Source organism: Mustelus asterias, chromosome 26 (genome assembly GCF_964213995.1).
Source record: "Mustelus asterias chromosome 26, sMusAst1.hap1.1, whole genome shotgun sequence".
Classification (NCBI taxonomy): Eukaryota; Metazoa; Chordata; class Chondrichthyes; order Carcharhiniformes; family Triakidae; genus Mustelus; species Mustelus asterias.
Genome location: NC_135826.1, coordinates 32,334,175 through 32,351,872, shown reverse-complemented (window position 1 = coordinate 32,351,872; position 17,698 = coordinate 32,334,175). Strand labels below are relative to the sequence as shown.

The following is a 17,698-nucleotide window of genomic DNA, read 5'->3' as shown; positions in this document are numbered from 1 at the left end:
GGAGCTAACAGATTGATGGAGAATGGATCGATATGGTGTTACGCACATGTTAAGAACTTAACGTTTGAGCCATCAATCATTTCACTTTTTTTTTACATTAACATAAATGACTTTTTTCCACACTTCTTTTTAACTGCTGAATACCAGGCTTCTGTGCTGGTCATGTGGGTGTGCAAAGCCAAGCAGTCTGAATGGTGAACCGTGAACTCAAGATATTACTGCCGATTTACCAGCTGCCTTGGATGTAGTGAAACACAGCTTTTTGCATTGCATGTTTATGAGCAACCAGTTTGCCAAGGTCACAGCCCAAACATGAAGCTCTTGTGCCTGATGCACATCATGCAACATCTGGAAGTCAGATGGCTGGGTTCAACATTTCAAGGGTTCATATCTGTGATCTCAGCAGGCTGGTATTAGAGAGCGTAAGACTCGTGGATAACTGTTCAGGTTTATCGGCATTCCAGTGCAGCAGAAATCAGGCATCAACTCCAAATTAACTATCTGCAAAATTCTAATGACAAGAGTTGAATTTTCACAGATTTCAATACAGTAAAATTAATTAGACAGTAATAGATGTATGTGTTATTAACTGCTGCTTGATGGAAGATGGGATTCAGGCCAACAGCAGTTCACCACTTAATATGTCTGCAGTATAAACAGTGAGGCTTCACAGAAGGTGAATGTCTCCAAAGAAATCAGATGGGTTATGGTAACATAGCAAAACCAAGTAACCCATGAAAGAACATAATAGGTTCGATGACTATTGACCAACAAAAATAACCACCCCCCATTGCTGACTCTCCTTCAGACCTTGAGCATTATGGCGGCACAGTGGTTAGCACTGCTGCCTCACAGCACCAGGGACTCAAGTTCAATTCTGGCCTCGGATCTCCCTGTGTCTTTGTGGGTTTCCTCCGGGGCTCCGGTTTCCTCCTACAGTCCAATGATGTGTGGGTTAGGTCGACTGTCCATGCTTAAATTTCCCCTTAGTGTCAGTGGGATTAGCAGGGTAAATATATGGGGTTAAGAGGATAGGGCTTCGGTGGGATTGTTGTCAGTGCAGGCTTGATGGGCTGAATGCCTCCTTCTGTACTGTAGGGATTCAATGATTTTATTCTATGATTCCAATTTAGTTCATTGTAAACACTGGATATGAATGCATCTGATAGTAATGTGAAAATCCCTAACTTTCATATAAAGGAAAACATAAGCAGGATGTTTACACAGTGTCACAGTTGTGCACTGACGTGTTGTCGGGTTAGCTTTGATTTCTCATAAACCCCAACTTTCCAAGTTCTGATAATAAGCCTTTTGAATACAGTGCTGTTTATTACATTAAGTGTCAGATTGGCTCAATTAACATCACTCTTGAGTTTAGAACATAAGAACAAGGAGCAGCAGTGGACCATACATCCTCTCAAGTCTGCTTTGCCATTCGGGTTTATCACGTGCCTCAAGGGCGGCACGGTGGCACAGTGATTAGCACTGCTGCCTCAAAGCACCAGGGACCCGGGTTCAATTCCGGCCTTGGGTTACTGTCTGTGTGGTGTTTGCACATTCTCCCCATGTGTGCATGCGTTTCCTTCGGGTGCTCCGGTTTCCTCCCATAGACTAGCTAGGTTGATTGGCCATGCTCAATTGCCCCTTACTGTCAGGGAGGTTAGCAGGGCAAATACGTGAGCCTGAGTGGGATCCATGAGAAATCTATCTATCCAAGCATTGAATATATTCAATGTGGTAGACAATTCCAAACACTCATGGCCCATTGAGTGGAGAAGTGTCTTCTCATTTCAGTCCTGAATGGCACAACCCTTATTCTGAGGCTGTGTCCCTAAATTCCCCAACCAGGGAAAACAGTCTTTTTAATGTCTATCCTGCTAAGCACTTCAGAATATTGACACCTCCCAATCTTCTAATGGAAGAGTGTAAGTTCAGTTTCCTCGGTCTCTCATTATAAGACAACTCTCTTATCCCAGGAACCAATCTAGTGAACCTTTGCTATGCCACCTCCCTCCTTAGATATGAAGACCTAAACAGCACATAGTACTCCAGGTATGATCTCACTAAAGTCCTGTACAATTGTAGCAAGACTTCCTTGTTCTTGTGATCCAGTCCCTTTGTAATAAAGGCCAACATGCCATTTGCCATCTTAGTTAGTTGCAGGTGCAGCAAGTAATTATCTACATTCCTTATCCAAGTACACCCGAGTGTCTCTCAATATCAATATTTAAAAGTTTAATTCCTTTTTTAAAAAAATGTTTTTTCTGTTCTCATTATCAAAGTGAATATTCTCACACTTTATCAATGTATCAGCAATTGCAACCTGTGGTGATTACATTATTAAGCCAACTGCAGACAGATGATGACCATTGGCTCAACCTTTAAAAGAGTATAAATGGACATGGCTGAAACAGTTGGGTTTGGGGAATCATTAGGATGTTGGTACTCTACTGAACTGTTTGAAAAATAAACTTGCTGAAGGTAAAAGACAAGCCTCTGTATCATTCCTCTACCATATTCTAGTATTGAACTTAACAACTTGCCTGTATTATGCTCCATTCACCATCTTGCTGAGCATTCACTTAACCTGTTTATAACCCTCACCAGCCTATTTGTGTTTTCCACATACTTTACATTTCCAACTAGCTTTGTACCTGAGGTCAGAGGATGGCAGGTTTGAGTTGCAAAGCTGAGCTAACAATTTTGTGGATCACTGAAGGAGCATGCATTGTCAGAGATGCTGTTCTTTGAATGATAAATTCTTCCAAGATGTTGTCCTGATGGAACATTATGGATTTGGAAAAAAGCTTAACATTAGAAAGATCAAAACTAACTTGTTTGGTTCATACTAAAAGCATGATATTTTAGATGCAGATTCCTTTGACAGCGCAGAAGGTAGTCATGCAGCCCACAATACCTATGTCAGCTGTTTGCTGGAATATTCCAAAACTAATAACACTGCCCTGCAGTTTCCTCATAGCTCTGTACTTTCCTGGACTTTAAATATTTAAGCACTTTTCCCAAAGTAGACAATAAGATCTTTAGATATTCCCTGAAGCAACACATTCCGTTCTCCAGTAACTCTCCTTAAAGAAATTTCCTTTAACCTAACCTAACCTCACCTCACGCTTTTAAACATTGGGAAGGCCAAAGCCATCATTTTTGCCTCATGTCACAAATGCCATACCTTAATCACTGATCCCATCTCCATTCCTGGCCATTGGTCTCAGGTTGAGCTAAATTGTTTTCAATATTCTACCCCAAATCTAATATCTAATCCCATGTCACCCTGATCACAAACATTCCCAATACTTTCATTTCTGTGACCAAACACTCAGCCTGTCTGCTGCTGAAACACTCATCCATGTCTTTGTCAACTGCCAGCCTAACAACCAGAATACTCTCCTGGTTGGCTGCCCATCCTCTGATCTCCGTAATCTTTAAAGCCATAAATAAAAGTATGATTCTTTGTTAAATTTCCTCATATTCTCTGGTACAGTGGAAATAATCTTATTTTCTGAAATATCTCCTCATCAGTATAGTTTCTTTTTGTCTGTGCTATCAAGCCGGTGAATGAATGTTGTATGTGTTCTATGTTATCGATGGTCTTCCTTTAATGAAGTGTCCAAAATTATAAAGTATTCTAATTGTGGCCTAATGCAATCCATTGTACAAGTTTATTGCTTTTGTACTCTGGAACCCATTTTTCAAATCCAAAATGCACTACACTGTCACATTCAATCAGTTATGTATTTGGGCCACATGGTTAGCTGTTCATCCAATCCTTCCATGTTTTTCACTGAGCCACTTCTGTATATTTTCCACCCAAACTGCATTGCACTGGATTTTTATTGTGCGCTTCAGGGTACCAGCTCTGGGACCAAATGAGTTTTCCAAAACCGTACTTCCCAAGACCGACAGAGCGATCTTCACAGACGCAGCCTCACCATCTTCTTAAGGATGATGAGTGGGTTCTCAATGCTGCTGGCCCAATTGGAAGGCGAGCACCTCTCGAGCTGCCCTTCGAGGAGAGATGGATGTTGCTGAGACAGGTTGGACACCAAGAGGATACCTCGACATGGAGGTGCCTTGCTGGGTTGTACATTATGGACCAGTAAGTCAAGAGATTTTGGACGGAAAACTCCACCAATGGGTTACAGCCACAACCATGGTCTTTTATATGCACAGTCCTGTCTTGGCTGCATGGGGCCTCCAGCTCTCAATGCTTTGGTTTGCGACAGGAAGGCTACCTTCATTGACCTGACAAAATAACTGAAGCGCCACAAAAAATAACTCTAATTGTTAAGGCAAATTGGCTTCCCACCTCTGTGCAGCAGGTAGCAAGCCTACTCCCTGGGAGTTCCCGACTGGTGACAATGCATTGCTGAGCTGTGCTGATGCAACTGCCTGCAATTCTGCCGGCCTCTCAACTCCAAGCCCACCACCATGGGGCCAAAAAAATTAAATCCATTATCTTGTACTTTCCTCGTTACATTGCATTTGCCATCTGGCTATTTTATCCGTAATATTTTGCATCACTTTCCCAGAATGAGTCCATTGCTGTGCAACCTCAGTTTCCTGTTTCACCCTGAGCTGAGCTTCAATCTACACACCCTCGCCACCACGAAGACCACATATTTCTACTTTCATTTTTTGCTTCTATTCCAACTCATCTCCACTGTTACTGAGACTCTTGTTCCTGTCAGACTTGATTATTCCAATAGTTTTTGCGTTATTCTCATGGCTTCTGCAAATCGCAACACTTAGAAAATGTCATTTGCTACATCCAGTACTGCATTCAGTCTATTTCGCTGACACCCTGTCCTCACCAATATTCATTGGCCCCCTAACTCCAGAGATTGATTTGAAAACTCTTGTTCTGTCATTGTGCCTTTTTCTTCCTCCTTTGACCTTAATAAAAAAATATCAGGACATGGTCATCCCTATTTATTACCCATCTCAGTTGCCCTGGATGAAGTGACACTGAGCCACCTTCTTGAATCAGTGCATGCTATGTTTTGAAGAAATTCCTGCAGGAAGTTCCAGAATTTTCATCCGCTCACAATGAAGAATCATTGCTTCTCCTCTCCTGATTGTGTAGTCCTCAATCGTGTAGACCCCATGCTCTTTAAATCCTTCTGCCTCACTCCCTCTTACCCTTTTCTTTATAAACCTCTTCAGACTCGGCTTACTGGCCATGCTTTTGGTCAGTTTAATCCTCTGACCTCTTGTTGTTAGGTTATTATTGCTCCGATGAAGCACTTCAGGGTATTTTATCACATTAAAGATTCAAACCAAGATGTTTCCAATGTCAGAATATTATTCAGAGAAGAGCAGGAAAGTCCATGCATCCCTCAGCAACATTCCTCCCTCAGCACTCCAGGGGGAAAAAGGAACAGGCTAACTGAATGTTCAGTTCATGATTTTTGGTGAGATGTTATTGATGTGGAATGGGTGTGACGGTGCTTCCCCACATTAAAGTAATTGTACCTGAAAAGTAATTCATTGTGTGACTGCTTTCAGATGCCTCAGTGATGTGAAATCATGCTATACAATTATGAAGGTTTGTTTTGAATCATAGCATCTCTACAGTGCAGAAGGAGGCCATTCAGCCACTTGAGTCTGCACTGACTTTCCAACAGAGCATCTTACCCAGGCTCTACCCCCTCCTTATCCTCGTAACACCACGCATTTATCCCACTAATCCACCTACACATCTTGGGACACTAAGGGGCAACTTAGCATGGCCAATCCATCTAACTTGCACATTTTTGGACTGTGGGAGGAAACCGGAACGCCTGGAGGAAACCCACACAGACATGGGGAAAACGTGCAAACTCCACACTGACAGTCACCTAAGGTGGACTCGAACCTGTGTCCCTGGCACTGTGAGGCAGCACTGCTAACAATATGCGGCCCACATAAGATAGTATTATCTTGCCCATTCCTTTATTAATAATGTTTAACAGTTTATGTTTAAAATTCTTTAAAATATGCTTCACAGTTTTCACAGTGGCAGCAAACATGAAGCTGAGTTATATACTATGCATACCGTTAAGCAGCAAACAGGTTGATTTCACACATCAATGACACTACATATTTTGCAAATCTTGACAGATCCAAAGTCAAAACTGCTGCACATCGACACAAAGTATGTGGTATAACTGCTCTGATAATCAGGGAATTCTCTCAAACACACTTCAAGAATTATAAATCCAGTGCAACCAGCGTGGCTAATAATGTAACAATCTATTCCGCACACGAGGTAACATTCTGAGTGGAATTACATTCGTAAAAGCCATTGACATTTGAAAAACATTCAAACAGCTGCACACAGTAGTGACCGCTCAGCTGTAACCATAGGAACCGATGTCTGATAACTGCCACTGAGCCCTGCATGACGCCAAAGACGTGAACAAAGCATGCCGACACTGCACAGCTGACATAACATTAAAGCAAAACTCTCATGCTGGCTAACACCTCTGTGAGCATCCTGTCCGTCCTGTCACCATGGAGAGACATTCCCTTGTAATACTCCACTTGTTCAATAGAACAAAGGCAACTGTGCCAGATCAAGGTTATACTAAAAGGTAAGTTTAGTCTATTATTTAATAAGAAATTGGAAGACATACATTGTATACATTGAATATCATTCAGGAACGGGTATATACAGTGTTTCGTCCATTAAGTACAGGGGACTGCCTCACTCATGAACAACTAATTCATGATTTGTATAGTTTGCTCGAACAATAAAGAGCATATTCAACATCCAGTGCATTATCCAGTAGCTAGTTGAATTGGTTGAAAGGTTCCCGCAATAAATCTCGGAACTTGCATATTTTTCGTTAAGTATTATGTTAAGGTGTGGAGTTATGATATTACAAATTTTTTAAAAAACCATTCTGAAGGTCTCATTAATAAAAACCTTGGACTGAGTTTAAAGACTGTTCTCAAAGTGGCTACAAGACAGAAATGTGGATTTCAGTCATCTTTCTCTTATCTCCTGACAAGACTAGGATACTTTCCTCAGACATATACATAGAAAGTTCAATTAGTGTTCCAAAATAGTACACAAAACTCATTGACTTGATGGCATTTCCTCCAAACACAAAGGCCGGAATCTTATCACCGTTCACACTGACGGGATTTTCCCAACCCACTGCAGTGAATGCAGATTTGGTTGGCTGCCAAATTCCCCGACCTCGCTGCAGCAGCAGCGTGACGTGAACGGAAGGTAAGATTGCGTCCAAAGACACTAATAGATAAGCCACTGTCAAATGTGAACAGCCTTGACCATTTTGATCACTACAGGGTTAAGGTGACCTTGGATAACTGTAATGGCCTTAGATGGAAAGTGACTTGGCATTGCTGTACAGGTCACATGATAATGGTGGCCATCTTGCCTTACCTGCAAAGAGCATTGAAAGGGGCAGGGAAAAGGCAGATTCACAGGGAACCATCTTGAAAAGGCTTTAGCCCCAGAACAGATAGAGAAATGCATCTAAAAATCAGCTTTTTCACTGGAATGCTCATTGGAGCCCTTCAAGGCTCCAATGACCTCTCCCTCTGGTGCTACGGCACCTGTTTTGGCTGCAGGTTACTTGTGTCCAGTATCTCATCATGTGCAGATCCCATCACTCGGTTATCCTCTAAATTATAGAGGATAATAGTGTCAGTATCTGAGTTGGTGACTGCAAGTTGAAATCAAGTGACAGTGCATCTTCATTGTTGCTGTTCCTCCACTGCCAGGCCAGTTTACAAATTTTTGATATCTAGAAGGAGAAAGGCACAAGTGGAGGGTTGAGGTGTGGGAAAGGGGAAAGTAAGAAGTGCATGCTTACCCCATCTGCAGCTTGGAAACCAGACGCGATTAGGGTTGAATGGAATGTGGGACATCAGAACAAGAATTAGGTCTGAGGATACTGTCACCTTTGTTGGATTCAGCCCTACCCTTGACTAAAGCCTCGGCAATATCCCAGTAATTGCCACCATTGTGTCCTCCATAGGGGTCAGGATAGGCCAGAGCACCTGTACCCTTCCATTTAGGCATATTGCCTCTGATTGTATGCCGTGTAGTCCTGCAAGAGAGGGGGAAATGTTTTTGTGAGTGTGGTGCTCTCCGTTGAATAACTGACAATGTACATAAGCCGTTAGAGGGCGAGACATGTGACAGTGCTGGGTGAGGAATATAAATGGCTTGTATGAGTCCTGTTTGATGAGAGATTGTTAATAAAATTACAGTGGAGGAGTGGTGAATGGAGCAGTGTTCATTTTGGTAGGACGTAGCATTTGAAGATGCTTTTGAGCACTTGGATGAAGTCATTGAACATCATGTGGCACAATATCTAAGTCCTTGACTCCTAGCGTCCGTGTCCATGGCTTTCTGTTCCCACTGCCTTCTGAGTTTGTATCTGGAGGGCTTTCCGGACCCCGTGGATTCAAGACATCTTTCCCCCTATCCAACTCCTCAATGGGAGGCCTTTTAGTGCAGTATCCAAAAACTTTGGAGCCTGCTCTCCGTCAGGTTGTGCTGTTATTCCATGTTTCAAGGGTAAGATTTGCTTCCTGCATGACTGCTTGCACCTGTTCCAGCTTCAGCATACCTTCCTGTTAAGATGTGCAGGTTAGCTTTAAGTGATGCCAGCCACTCTCAATATTGGCTCCATGCTCCAGCATCCAGCCAGTCAACAGCGTGGTTAGCACTGAACAAGCAGGCAGCATGAAGTTGGCATTCTGCCTGTATTGCAAACACCAAACCCAGGATATTCACACATCGTGATCACTGCACCTGTCTCGGGGTGCTATCAAATTTAGCCTCTATTATGTTTAATCTGCATGCAAACACTTTAGGCTAACTTTAATTACTTAAATAAACACTGACTTAAGCACAGATAAGATGTGTTACTTTCAGCAACCATGACAGTTCAGTCAGAAAGAATTAGCGGGACCATTGTCCAAAAAGAGCTCTTTACTTCATAGAATCATAAAATCCCTACAGTGCAGAAGGAGGCCAATCGGACCATTGAGTCTGCACCGACCACAATCCCACCCAGCCCCTATCCCTTTAGCCCCACTTATTTACCCTCCTAGACCCCCTGATCCTAATGGGCAATTTAGCATGGCCAGTCCATCTAACCTGCACATCTTTGGACTGTGGGAGGAAACCGGAGCACCCGGAGGAAACCCATGCAGACACGGGGAGAGCATGCAGACTCCACACAGACAGTGACCCAAGCCGGGAGTCAAACCCAGGTCCCTGGCACTGTGAGGCAGCAGTGCTAACCACTGTGCCACCCTTAATTGATTTAGAATTTTGGTTTTCATTTTTCTTCACTATCCACACCATGTGCCTTTATTTCACATTTTTCTGACAGAATTTCTCTGGCCGCTTTGTGTAATGATACCGTAGTTGTGTGGCTGAGCATCTGATGTGAATATTTGCAGTCAGGCTGCCATATATTTGTGATTTTTCTCATAGTACATTCCAGGAAAATATTTGATGAATTTATTTAGTATTGTTACATGAGGAAGAAACCAGCGACACGCACTCCACAAGATTGTTTACAACGTTCCGACTCAGAGAAGAATTAGAGCCAAATGTTCAAGAGGTTCTGAGAAGGCGAAAAGCCAAAAGTTGCTCCATCATTTTGAAATCCTTCCACTTCACTTAGTAATAGGGTCTCTGGACTCCCAAAGCTCGCAGTTCCAAAGATTCATCATTTAAGCCTTCAGATTTCATTATGTGGCCTACCAGCTCAGAGTCTGAACTGAGTGTGTGACTAAATGGGCACTATCATAAAATTATTATGATAATTATGATATGATAATGGGCGGCACGGTGGCACAGTGGTTAGCACTGCTGCTTCACAGCTCCAGGGACCTGGGTTCGATTCCCGGCTTGGGTCACTGTCTGTGTGGAGTTTGCACATTCTCCTCGTGTCTGCGTGGGTTTCCTCCGGGTGCTCCGGTTTCCTCCCACAGTCCAAAGATGTGCGGGTTAGGTCAATTGGCCATGCTAAAATTGCCCCTTAGTGTCCTGAGATGCGCAGGTTAGAGGGATTAGTGGGTAAATGTGTAGGGATATGGGGGGTAGGGCCTGGGTGGGTTGTGGTCGGTGCAGACTCGATGGGCCCAGTGGCCTCTTTCTGCACTGTAGGGTTTCTATGATTCTATTATTATTATTATCATAAGAACTGAGTTGTTAACTAGTCACCTGTCAACATTCTCAGTACGTTTCATTGTTGTTTCAGGCTGCCCTGTACTAGCACTAGTTAGCTACTAACAAGTGTTCAAGTGTTACTGCACTAGTTTTGCTTCACTGCTTCTGTACTGAGGTACAATTTATCATGGCCAATCAACCTAACCCGCACACCTTTGGACTGTGGGAGAAAACCGGAGCACCCAGAGGAAACCCACCTCACAGTAATTATCCTATAAAATTAATTTTGAAATGATATGAAGTTCATGCTGTATCACTAGCTATTCCCTAACCTCCCAGCAAGGAAGATTGATAATGGAAGTGACTTTCTCCTCAGTAGATCATGGATCCTGAAATGAAAACTACCAATGAATTTATGCAGACATTGCACAGTCATCCTGGGACACTCCACTGCACTGCATCTTGCTGGGAGGTTAGGGACTAGCTGTTGATACAGCATGAACTCCATATCACTTCAAAATTAATTTTATAAACGAATCACTTGAGGTGGGTTTCCTCTGGGTGCTCCAGTTTCTTCCCACAGTCCAAAGATGTGCAGGTTAGGTTGATTGACCATGATAAATTGTCCCTTAGGGTCAGGGGGACTAGCAGAGTAAAAAGTGGGGTTACAGGGATAGGACCTGGAAGGGATTGTTGTCGGTGCAGGTTCAATGGGCTGAATGGCCTCCTTATGCATTGTAGGGATTCTATGATTCTACCCTACCTACATTTTGCATAACAGAGTACAACAGGCCAGCACAAAGATAATTATTAGGTAGGGACGTTACTTGATTCAAACAAGCCTTTATTGTATTGAAATAATTTAACAAAGACCATAATTGAGTGACTTGTTGACTGGCACATCTGCACTCAGCCTTTGTTATCAGGTCTGCCATTAGCTGTTCCTCTTTGGAGCCATTCAGACATTTCCTCTTCCAAGTTTATATCTTCCCCTCTTTCAGGTCCTTCTGTAGTTTATACATTGCCTTCTGAAAAGGTTGATGATAATTAGTTCTATTCTGACAATCACTGGAAGGGGATCGATTGTGTCTTTATATGCCCTGTTTGTGAACAGAACTCCCACTCACCTGATGAAGGAGCAGCACTCTGAAAGCTTGTGGCTTGTGCTGCCAAATAAACCTGTTGGACTTTAACCTGGTGTTGTGAAACTTTTTACAGGGGATAGAGCAGCAGCCTTTCCTCAGATTCTCAGTCTGGGCCAAGTGCCTCAGTTGGCTTTCCTCACTGGTCCTGCTGAGATCATACTTCAGCACAATCGAGGGTCACAGATGCTAACATTTCTTATTTGCAGTGGATTTTTATCCAATCCTACAGACTAAGCATCCACAACCCTCTGGGGCAGAGAATTCCAAAGAATTACAATCCTCCGAGTGTAAGAATTTCCCTTCATCCCCATCCTAAACGCCTGACCCCTTACTCTGAGATTGTGACCCCTGGCTCTGGACTCTCTAGTCTCTGGAAAAACAGCCTCTCAACAATCTAATTAGATTGATAATGGAAGTGACTTTCTCCATAGTAGGTCATGGATACTGAAATGAAAACTACCAATGAATTTATGCAGACATTGCACAGCCATCCTGGGACACTCCACTACACAGCACCTTGCTGGGAGGTTAGGGACTAGCTGGTGATACAGGATGAACTTCATATCACTTCAAAATTAAATTTATAAGCTAATTACTGTTGTAGCTTTTTCATGTACTACTTCAACCGTTCTTCCACTCATCCAAACCTTCTTTTTTCCTTCAGAACCAGAGCAGGGTGGCAGCCCAAGGCCTGCTATTGGCTCTGAAGCTGATGACAGCAAGACAGGAACAATTGGTGAGTATCAAGCTTGGTGACATATCTGTATGATTGCAGCATCCACTCTGCCAGTGTGACTGAAGTATACAGTGTTAGTTCCCTCCATCTTAGTGTTACTGATGTATACGGTGGTACTAACATCCTTCTCGTCAGTGTTGCTGATATATACAGTGGTATTCCCTCTCTCTCACTGTTAAGTTTGGGTTTGATCTCCCCAGTCGGTCAGTTATATGGAACTCACTGAGTTTGTTATTTTGTTCTGTCACTGTGTACCATTTGGTTTAAGCTTCAGACATCATTCACCTGCATAATACCAATATATAGTAGGTGAAAAGCAGCATTACCAGAGTGCATTTAAACTCTTGCATGGTGTTCTGATGCCTGCCATTTGAATGCTAGATAAATTGTTATTGTGATGGAACAGCAGATAGGACAGTTGGCTCTTTACCAGTATTATAGAGTCAACTTGGTAAACTTCAAAATTAAAGTTTTAAAAAATGTTTATTTTTCACTCATTGCATTATACTGCATCCAGTGCAAATGATGATGTTAGCACTTTTCAGTCTCGTGGAGCTGATCTCACACCAGTGTTGAATGGACGGTAGCTCACCTTCAGTTAAAACTTCTGCAGCAAATCAGACTAGGCAGCACCTTCGTAGTAAGGCATTACAATCTGAAGGTTAGGTCAAGCAAAACTGCCTGATAAGAAGCCAGTCATTGAACAGAAAATTCTGGGTATTTGCCTTTTGTCATTGAGGCCCAAAGCAAAAGACGTTGCTGCTACCCATAATTTTCAAAAGATATAGAAGCCTTTTGACAGCCTGGAATTAACACAAATCCGTAAGGAGAGCTATTTAATCCCACAGTTCATTGTCAGGGGCCCTAAGGATCTACCATTCTGTAATTGTGGAAATTGTCCCTGCCCACCAAGGAATTTTGTCCCCACCACCTTCTTATTTTTTCTTTCCCAACTGAGCATATAATAATTATATGCAAACCCGTTGAGTGTCCTTTAGGATGCTTACAATCTTTGGTGTGATGATTCAAAATATCAGGCGACAACAATCTTTTGTCCTTTGATACGTAGCTATCTGATACCCAAGCATTTCACACCTGAAACAAGTGGCCTGCTGTGAAAATCATTGGTGTTACATATCACCTCTAATCTCATCCATTTAATCAGCTGGCTCTGCAACTTTGGAGTTCAGTTTATACCTAAAGGTTCAGAGGTGAGAAAGGTGTCAGGATAAACAAATTAGAGAACAGTGAGGATTAGAAGATTGGTGTCAATTGACACCATGTGAATTCAGAACACCAGGTACAAAACCACAATACTGTGGATGCTAGAAATCCGAAACAAAAATAGGAAATGGTGGAAATATTCACCAGGTTAGGTTGCACCTATGCAGAGAGGCAACTAAAGTTAGTTTCCAGCCATTGAACTTGCATAAAAGTATTTGTTACATGCTGCGCAATCTTTAAATGCTACACTTATCAGTTCCACCAAAATGGTAGATTGGCTGGCCTAGAGTGAGATTTAGTGATTAGAGAACCATTCCCCTGCAGCTCCGCAAGATATTCCCTTAAATGGGCTGTACATCGACCCATTCACAACCGGGATGAGTGGCGCTGGGGAAATCTCTTGCTCAAGCTCAATTTAAACAGGCTCAAAACTGATACTTCACAGCTGCTTTTACAGGACATTGTGTTTGCTCTGAATTATTAGCATATCTACGGCATTAATGCTGCTAAATCCAACATTTATCCTCGTAGCGGAATTGTAGGCTGATCAAAAGAAAACTGTATATACAATTATGTTGCCAGGAGAAGAAAGCCGGATTTAGTAGCATAAATCTAGGAGCTGGCTGATGGATGCCAGTCTCTCAGAATCCAAACTAAAGGATACTTGGGGAGTAAAGGGAATGTGGATCTGAATCTTCATCTGCTGAAAGATAATGGTCGGATTTCTCCAATCTCGCCCGTGGCTGGGATTCTCCGGTTCTGCTGCAGTGAATGGAGTTTTGGCTGAGCACCAGATTTTCCATTCGCACTTGCAGCAGTGGCAGGGCAAATGAGATCAGAGAATCCCAGCCAATGAAATAAGAGGATGTTTTATATTTTTTCCACTTAATGATTGTTTCTTTGTCTCTGAGTTGAGTGGTTATTTTGAAAATTTGCCCCCATTTCAGCAAATCCCGAATGTAAATTTGATGAAAGTCTGCTGGATCAAGCTGGACAGTGACAGACATATGATACTTCCAGACTTTGTTGGAAGGGAACCATCACCTACCTTTTAAATGGTCCTCAGTGCAAGGGTCACCTCTTTTGGATGAGGCACTAAGCCCTGTCTGTCCTCTCAAGTGGGTGTAAATTATCTCATGACACTGTTCAGTGAGGAACAGGGGAATTTCCTCGATGCACTGGCCCAGATTAATCTCATCCAACACTGCTTAAACAGATGATCTGGTCATTCATCTATCTCACTGCCTCACCCAAGCCCAAAATCTTTAACCCCACATATTTATCCTGCTAGTCCCCTTGACACTATGGAGCAGTTTAGCATGACCAATCAACCTAACCCCCACATCTTTGGAGTGTGGGAGGAAATTGGAGCACCCGAAGGAAACTCACGTAGATATGGGGAGAACATGCAAACTCCCCACAAACAGTGACCGGAGACTGGAATTGAACCTGGTGCTGTGAGGCAGCAGTGCTAACCATTGTGTCACCATGCCACCCCCAGGATCTGGTGTAGACACAGCACAGATATACAAAGTCATGTTAGGTGTATCAGCCAACCACTCAGTGATTGTATGGCCCTTGGAGTCTAGTCCAGAATTGAAGGCTGGACCTCAAAGAGCTGACCGTTTTTTTAAAAGTTGAAGCATTTCCCTTTGTAGAGAGACTGAAAGGACATGTACAGCTTTCTTCTGGGTAATGTCTGTATGGGGGCACTGTGAATTACCCAGCAACTCTTGGTCAAAAGCTCTTCAGCTTGATTTTCTGATCTTTTCAGGTGGGAGCACTCAAAAGGTGCCTCCAGCCTGCGAAAAGCACTGAAGTTCTGAGACATCCTCCTGACTGTGTAATTCTTTGTGGGATCGAGGGTGGAGGTTGAGGATGAGTTTTTAAAGGCTCGATCCTTTGTGTTGCCTGCAGCATTGGTGTGGGTAGTGAAACTTTAGTAGTAGTTTGGCTCTCACGCACTTGGTTTTGAATTATTCACTTGTTGGTACAGAATATTTCCACTCATTTGATAATTAATTAATTTTAGTGTGAATTTGCACATCTTAAATGCAAAGTTAATGATGTCAAGAGATAATGAGGGAAGCATTTAATTCAATCATATTCCATCTACTGTATGTTTGTATTCAATTTTACTGTTTATCCAATTATTGTTTGCATCCCAAAATAACCATCACTGCTGAAATTCTACAAACTTGTTTTTTTGTTTTTAACTCCCTGTGACCTGATTGTTAAAATGCACGGAAAATAGTTTGTAGCAGCTGAGCTCTTCCAGTATCTGGCTTTCATGTAACTCACTTCCAATCATGCATTTCGACAGTCAGATCACTGACGAGGTGTTGAAACACTAATAGATCGATCTAATTACTTCATTGAATGTCAGTGACAATCAGTTAGCACCAGTCGACTGCCAGTCACAACAAGGAATACTTTCTCTGTGATTATCATTGAAATTGCTTAGATATTACACTTGGCTTGAAATAACATCAAATGTTAGAAGGAGTAAGTGCACATGTTGGAGGTCTGAACCAAAAACAGGAAATGTTAGGAACATGCCACAGGTCAATCAGAATCTACAGGGGGGGAGCAGCCAAGTTAATGCTTCAAATGTTGACACTTTGCCGGAAGTCAAAAACGTGAGACCCGAATTTCCCCTCTCGTGCCATTGGCTTACAGCTTTCTGTTCATTCTCATCAATGGAGATACAGCCAAACCAGGGTGACATGGAGTGGAAAATTATGATTAGAGCATTGAGGGAAGAGCCAGAATCAAATAAGTGTAAGTGACAGTCCGTGAGATGTATTGTGCCACTGGAATAAGACACTGCTGAAATTCTAAACTTATGTACAAAGATGGGCAGTGCTCATAGGCATTGCACAATCAGATGAAAATTAGGAACATGGGAATTTACAGGATCATTACAAATCTAGCTTACTGGTCCCAAGTAGCTAACCAGTAACCAAGCTGTATTCATTAAATAAACTGTGCCACATTAATATGAATTACCGGTATTGTTTTGTCGTCTTCACATTTCAAAATGGCAACCACCCACATCCACACTGGTGATTCATATTTTATACTCAACATATAAGTCAACCCACGTTTTTGGAAGGATTTTTGGAGCCTTCAAAGGTCAACCTGTATGCTGCGTTCCATGCTAATTGAATAGATCTTTCACAAAGCCAGCATATGGTGGGCCAGTAGGCCACTTCTTGTACTGTAGGATTTATGGTTCTAGTTCAGTACCTCAAAGTGGCAGCTGATATTATGAGATATGTAAGCCACTTTGGGGAAATCCTAAGATCATTGTAATTCAATCTAAAGTAAGGAACATTTATTAATCCCCCTTTCCTTTGAAAACTTTGTGCAAGTTATTCTCCAGAATTTAAACTAAAAAGATTAAATAGAATTAACAAACATATTTTTGGTTATATTTATTGTCAAAGATGGACGTGACGGGGCAAATTTTCCCGTTCCGCCCGCCACGGGAGTCATAGCGGGTGAGGGGCAGACCATGGAAGGTCCTTGACCTCGGGTGGGATTTTCCGGTTTCGGGGTGAATGCGGCCGGAAAAACCCGCCTGACACATCAGTGAGCCATGGAACCAAAGAAAAGTTCCGATGCGGAAAAAAGTCATTCAACTCATTGTGCCTGTACCAACCAGACCCTTCTAACGGAGGGTCGTCCAGACTCGGAATGTTAGCTCCAGTCTCTCCGCACAGATGCTGTCAGACCTGCTGAGATTTTCCAGCACTTTCTGTTTCTGTTTCAGTATCTAGCAGCCGCTGGTAATTTCCTGTAGATAGGAGAAAAAATAAACAAGCTGCTCATTTTAATCCCGCTTTCCAGCACCCAGTCCATAGTCTTGAAGGCTACAGCACTTCAGATACAGATCCAGGTACCAGTTAAATGCTAAATGATTCAGCCTTAACCACGAATTTAGGCAGTGAATTCCAGACACCCACCACTCTCTGGGTGAAAAGGATTTTCCTCATGTCCCTGAATCCTTCTACCAATCACCTTAAATCTTTTCCACGAGTGAAGAAGACATGTTTATCAGTACAAAAACGTTTAATTTTGCCCCGAAACTTCAGGATGAAGTATGCTCATGCTTGCATTGAAGCTTGTTCACTTCAGAAGGAAAATAGAATAGAACAGTACAGCACAGAACAGGCCCTTCGGCCCACGATGTTGTGCCGAGCTTTATCTGAAACCAAGATCAAGCTATCCCACTCCCTATCATCCTGGTGTGCTCCATGTGCCTATCCAATAACCGCTTAAATGTTCCTAAAGTGTCTGACTCCACTATCACTGCAGGCAGTCCATTCCACACCCCAACCACTCTCTGCGTAAAGAACCTACCTCTGATATCCTTCCTGTATCTCCCACCACGAACCCTATAGTTATGCCCCCTTGTAATAGCTCCATCCA

The 17,698-nt window shown here is 42.6% G+C and overlaps 1 protein-coding gene across 4 annotated transcripts in view; it reads left to right on the top strand.

Moving 5' to 3' along the window:
* nfic (nuclear factor I/C) overlaps window positions 1–17,698 on the top strand; it is a 459,067-nt gene that overhangs the window by 237,584 nt on the left and 203,785 nt on the right. For all 4 annotated transcript variants that reach the window (XM_078198406.1, XM_078198408.1, XM_078198405.1 and 1 more), the window contains exon 3: window positions 11,969–12,040. In XM_078198406.1, coding sequence (XP_078054532.1) covers window positions 11,969–12,040 — 72 coding nt within the window. The remainder of the gene's footprint in view (window positions 1–11,968; window positions 12,041–17,698) is intronic.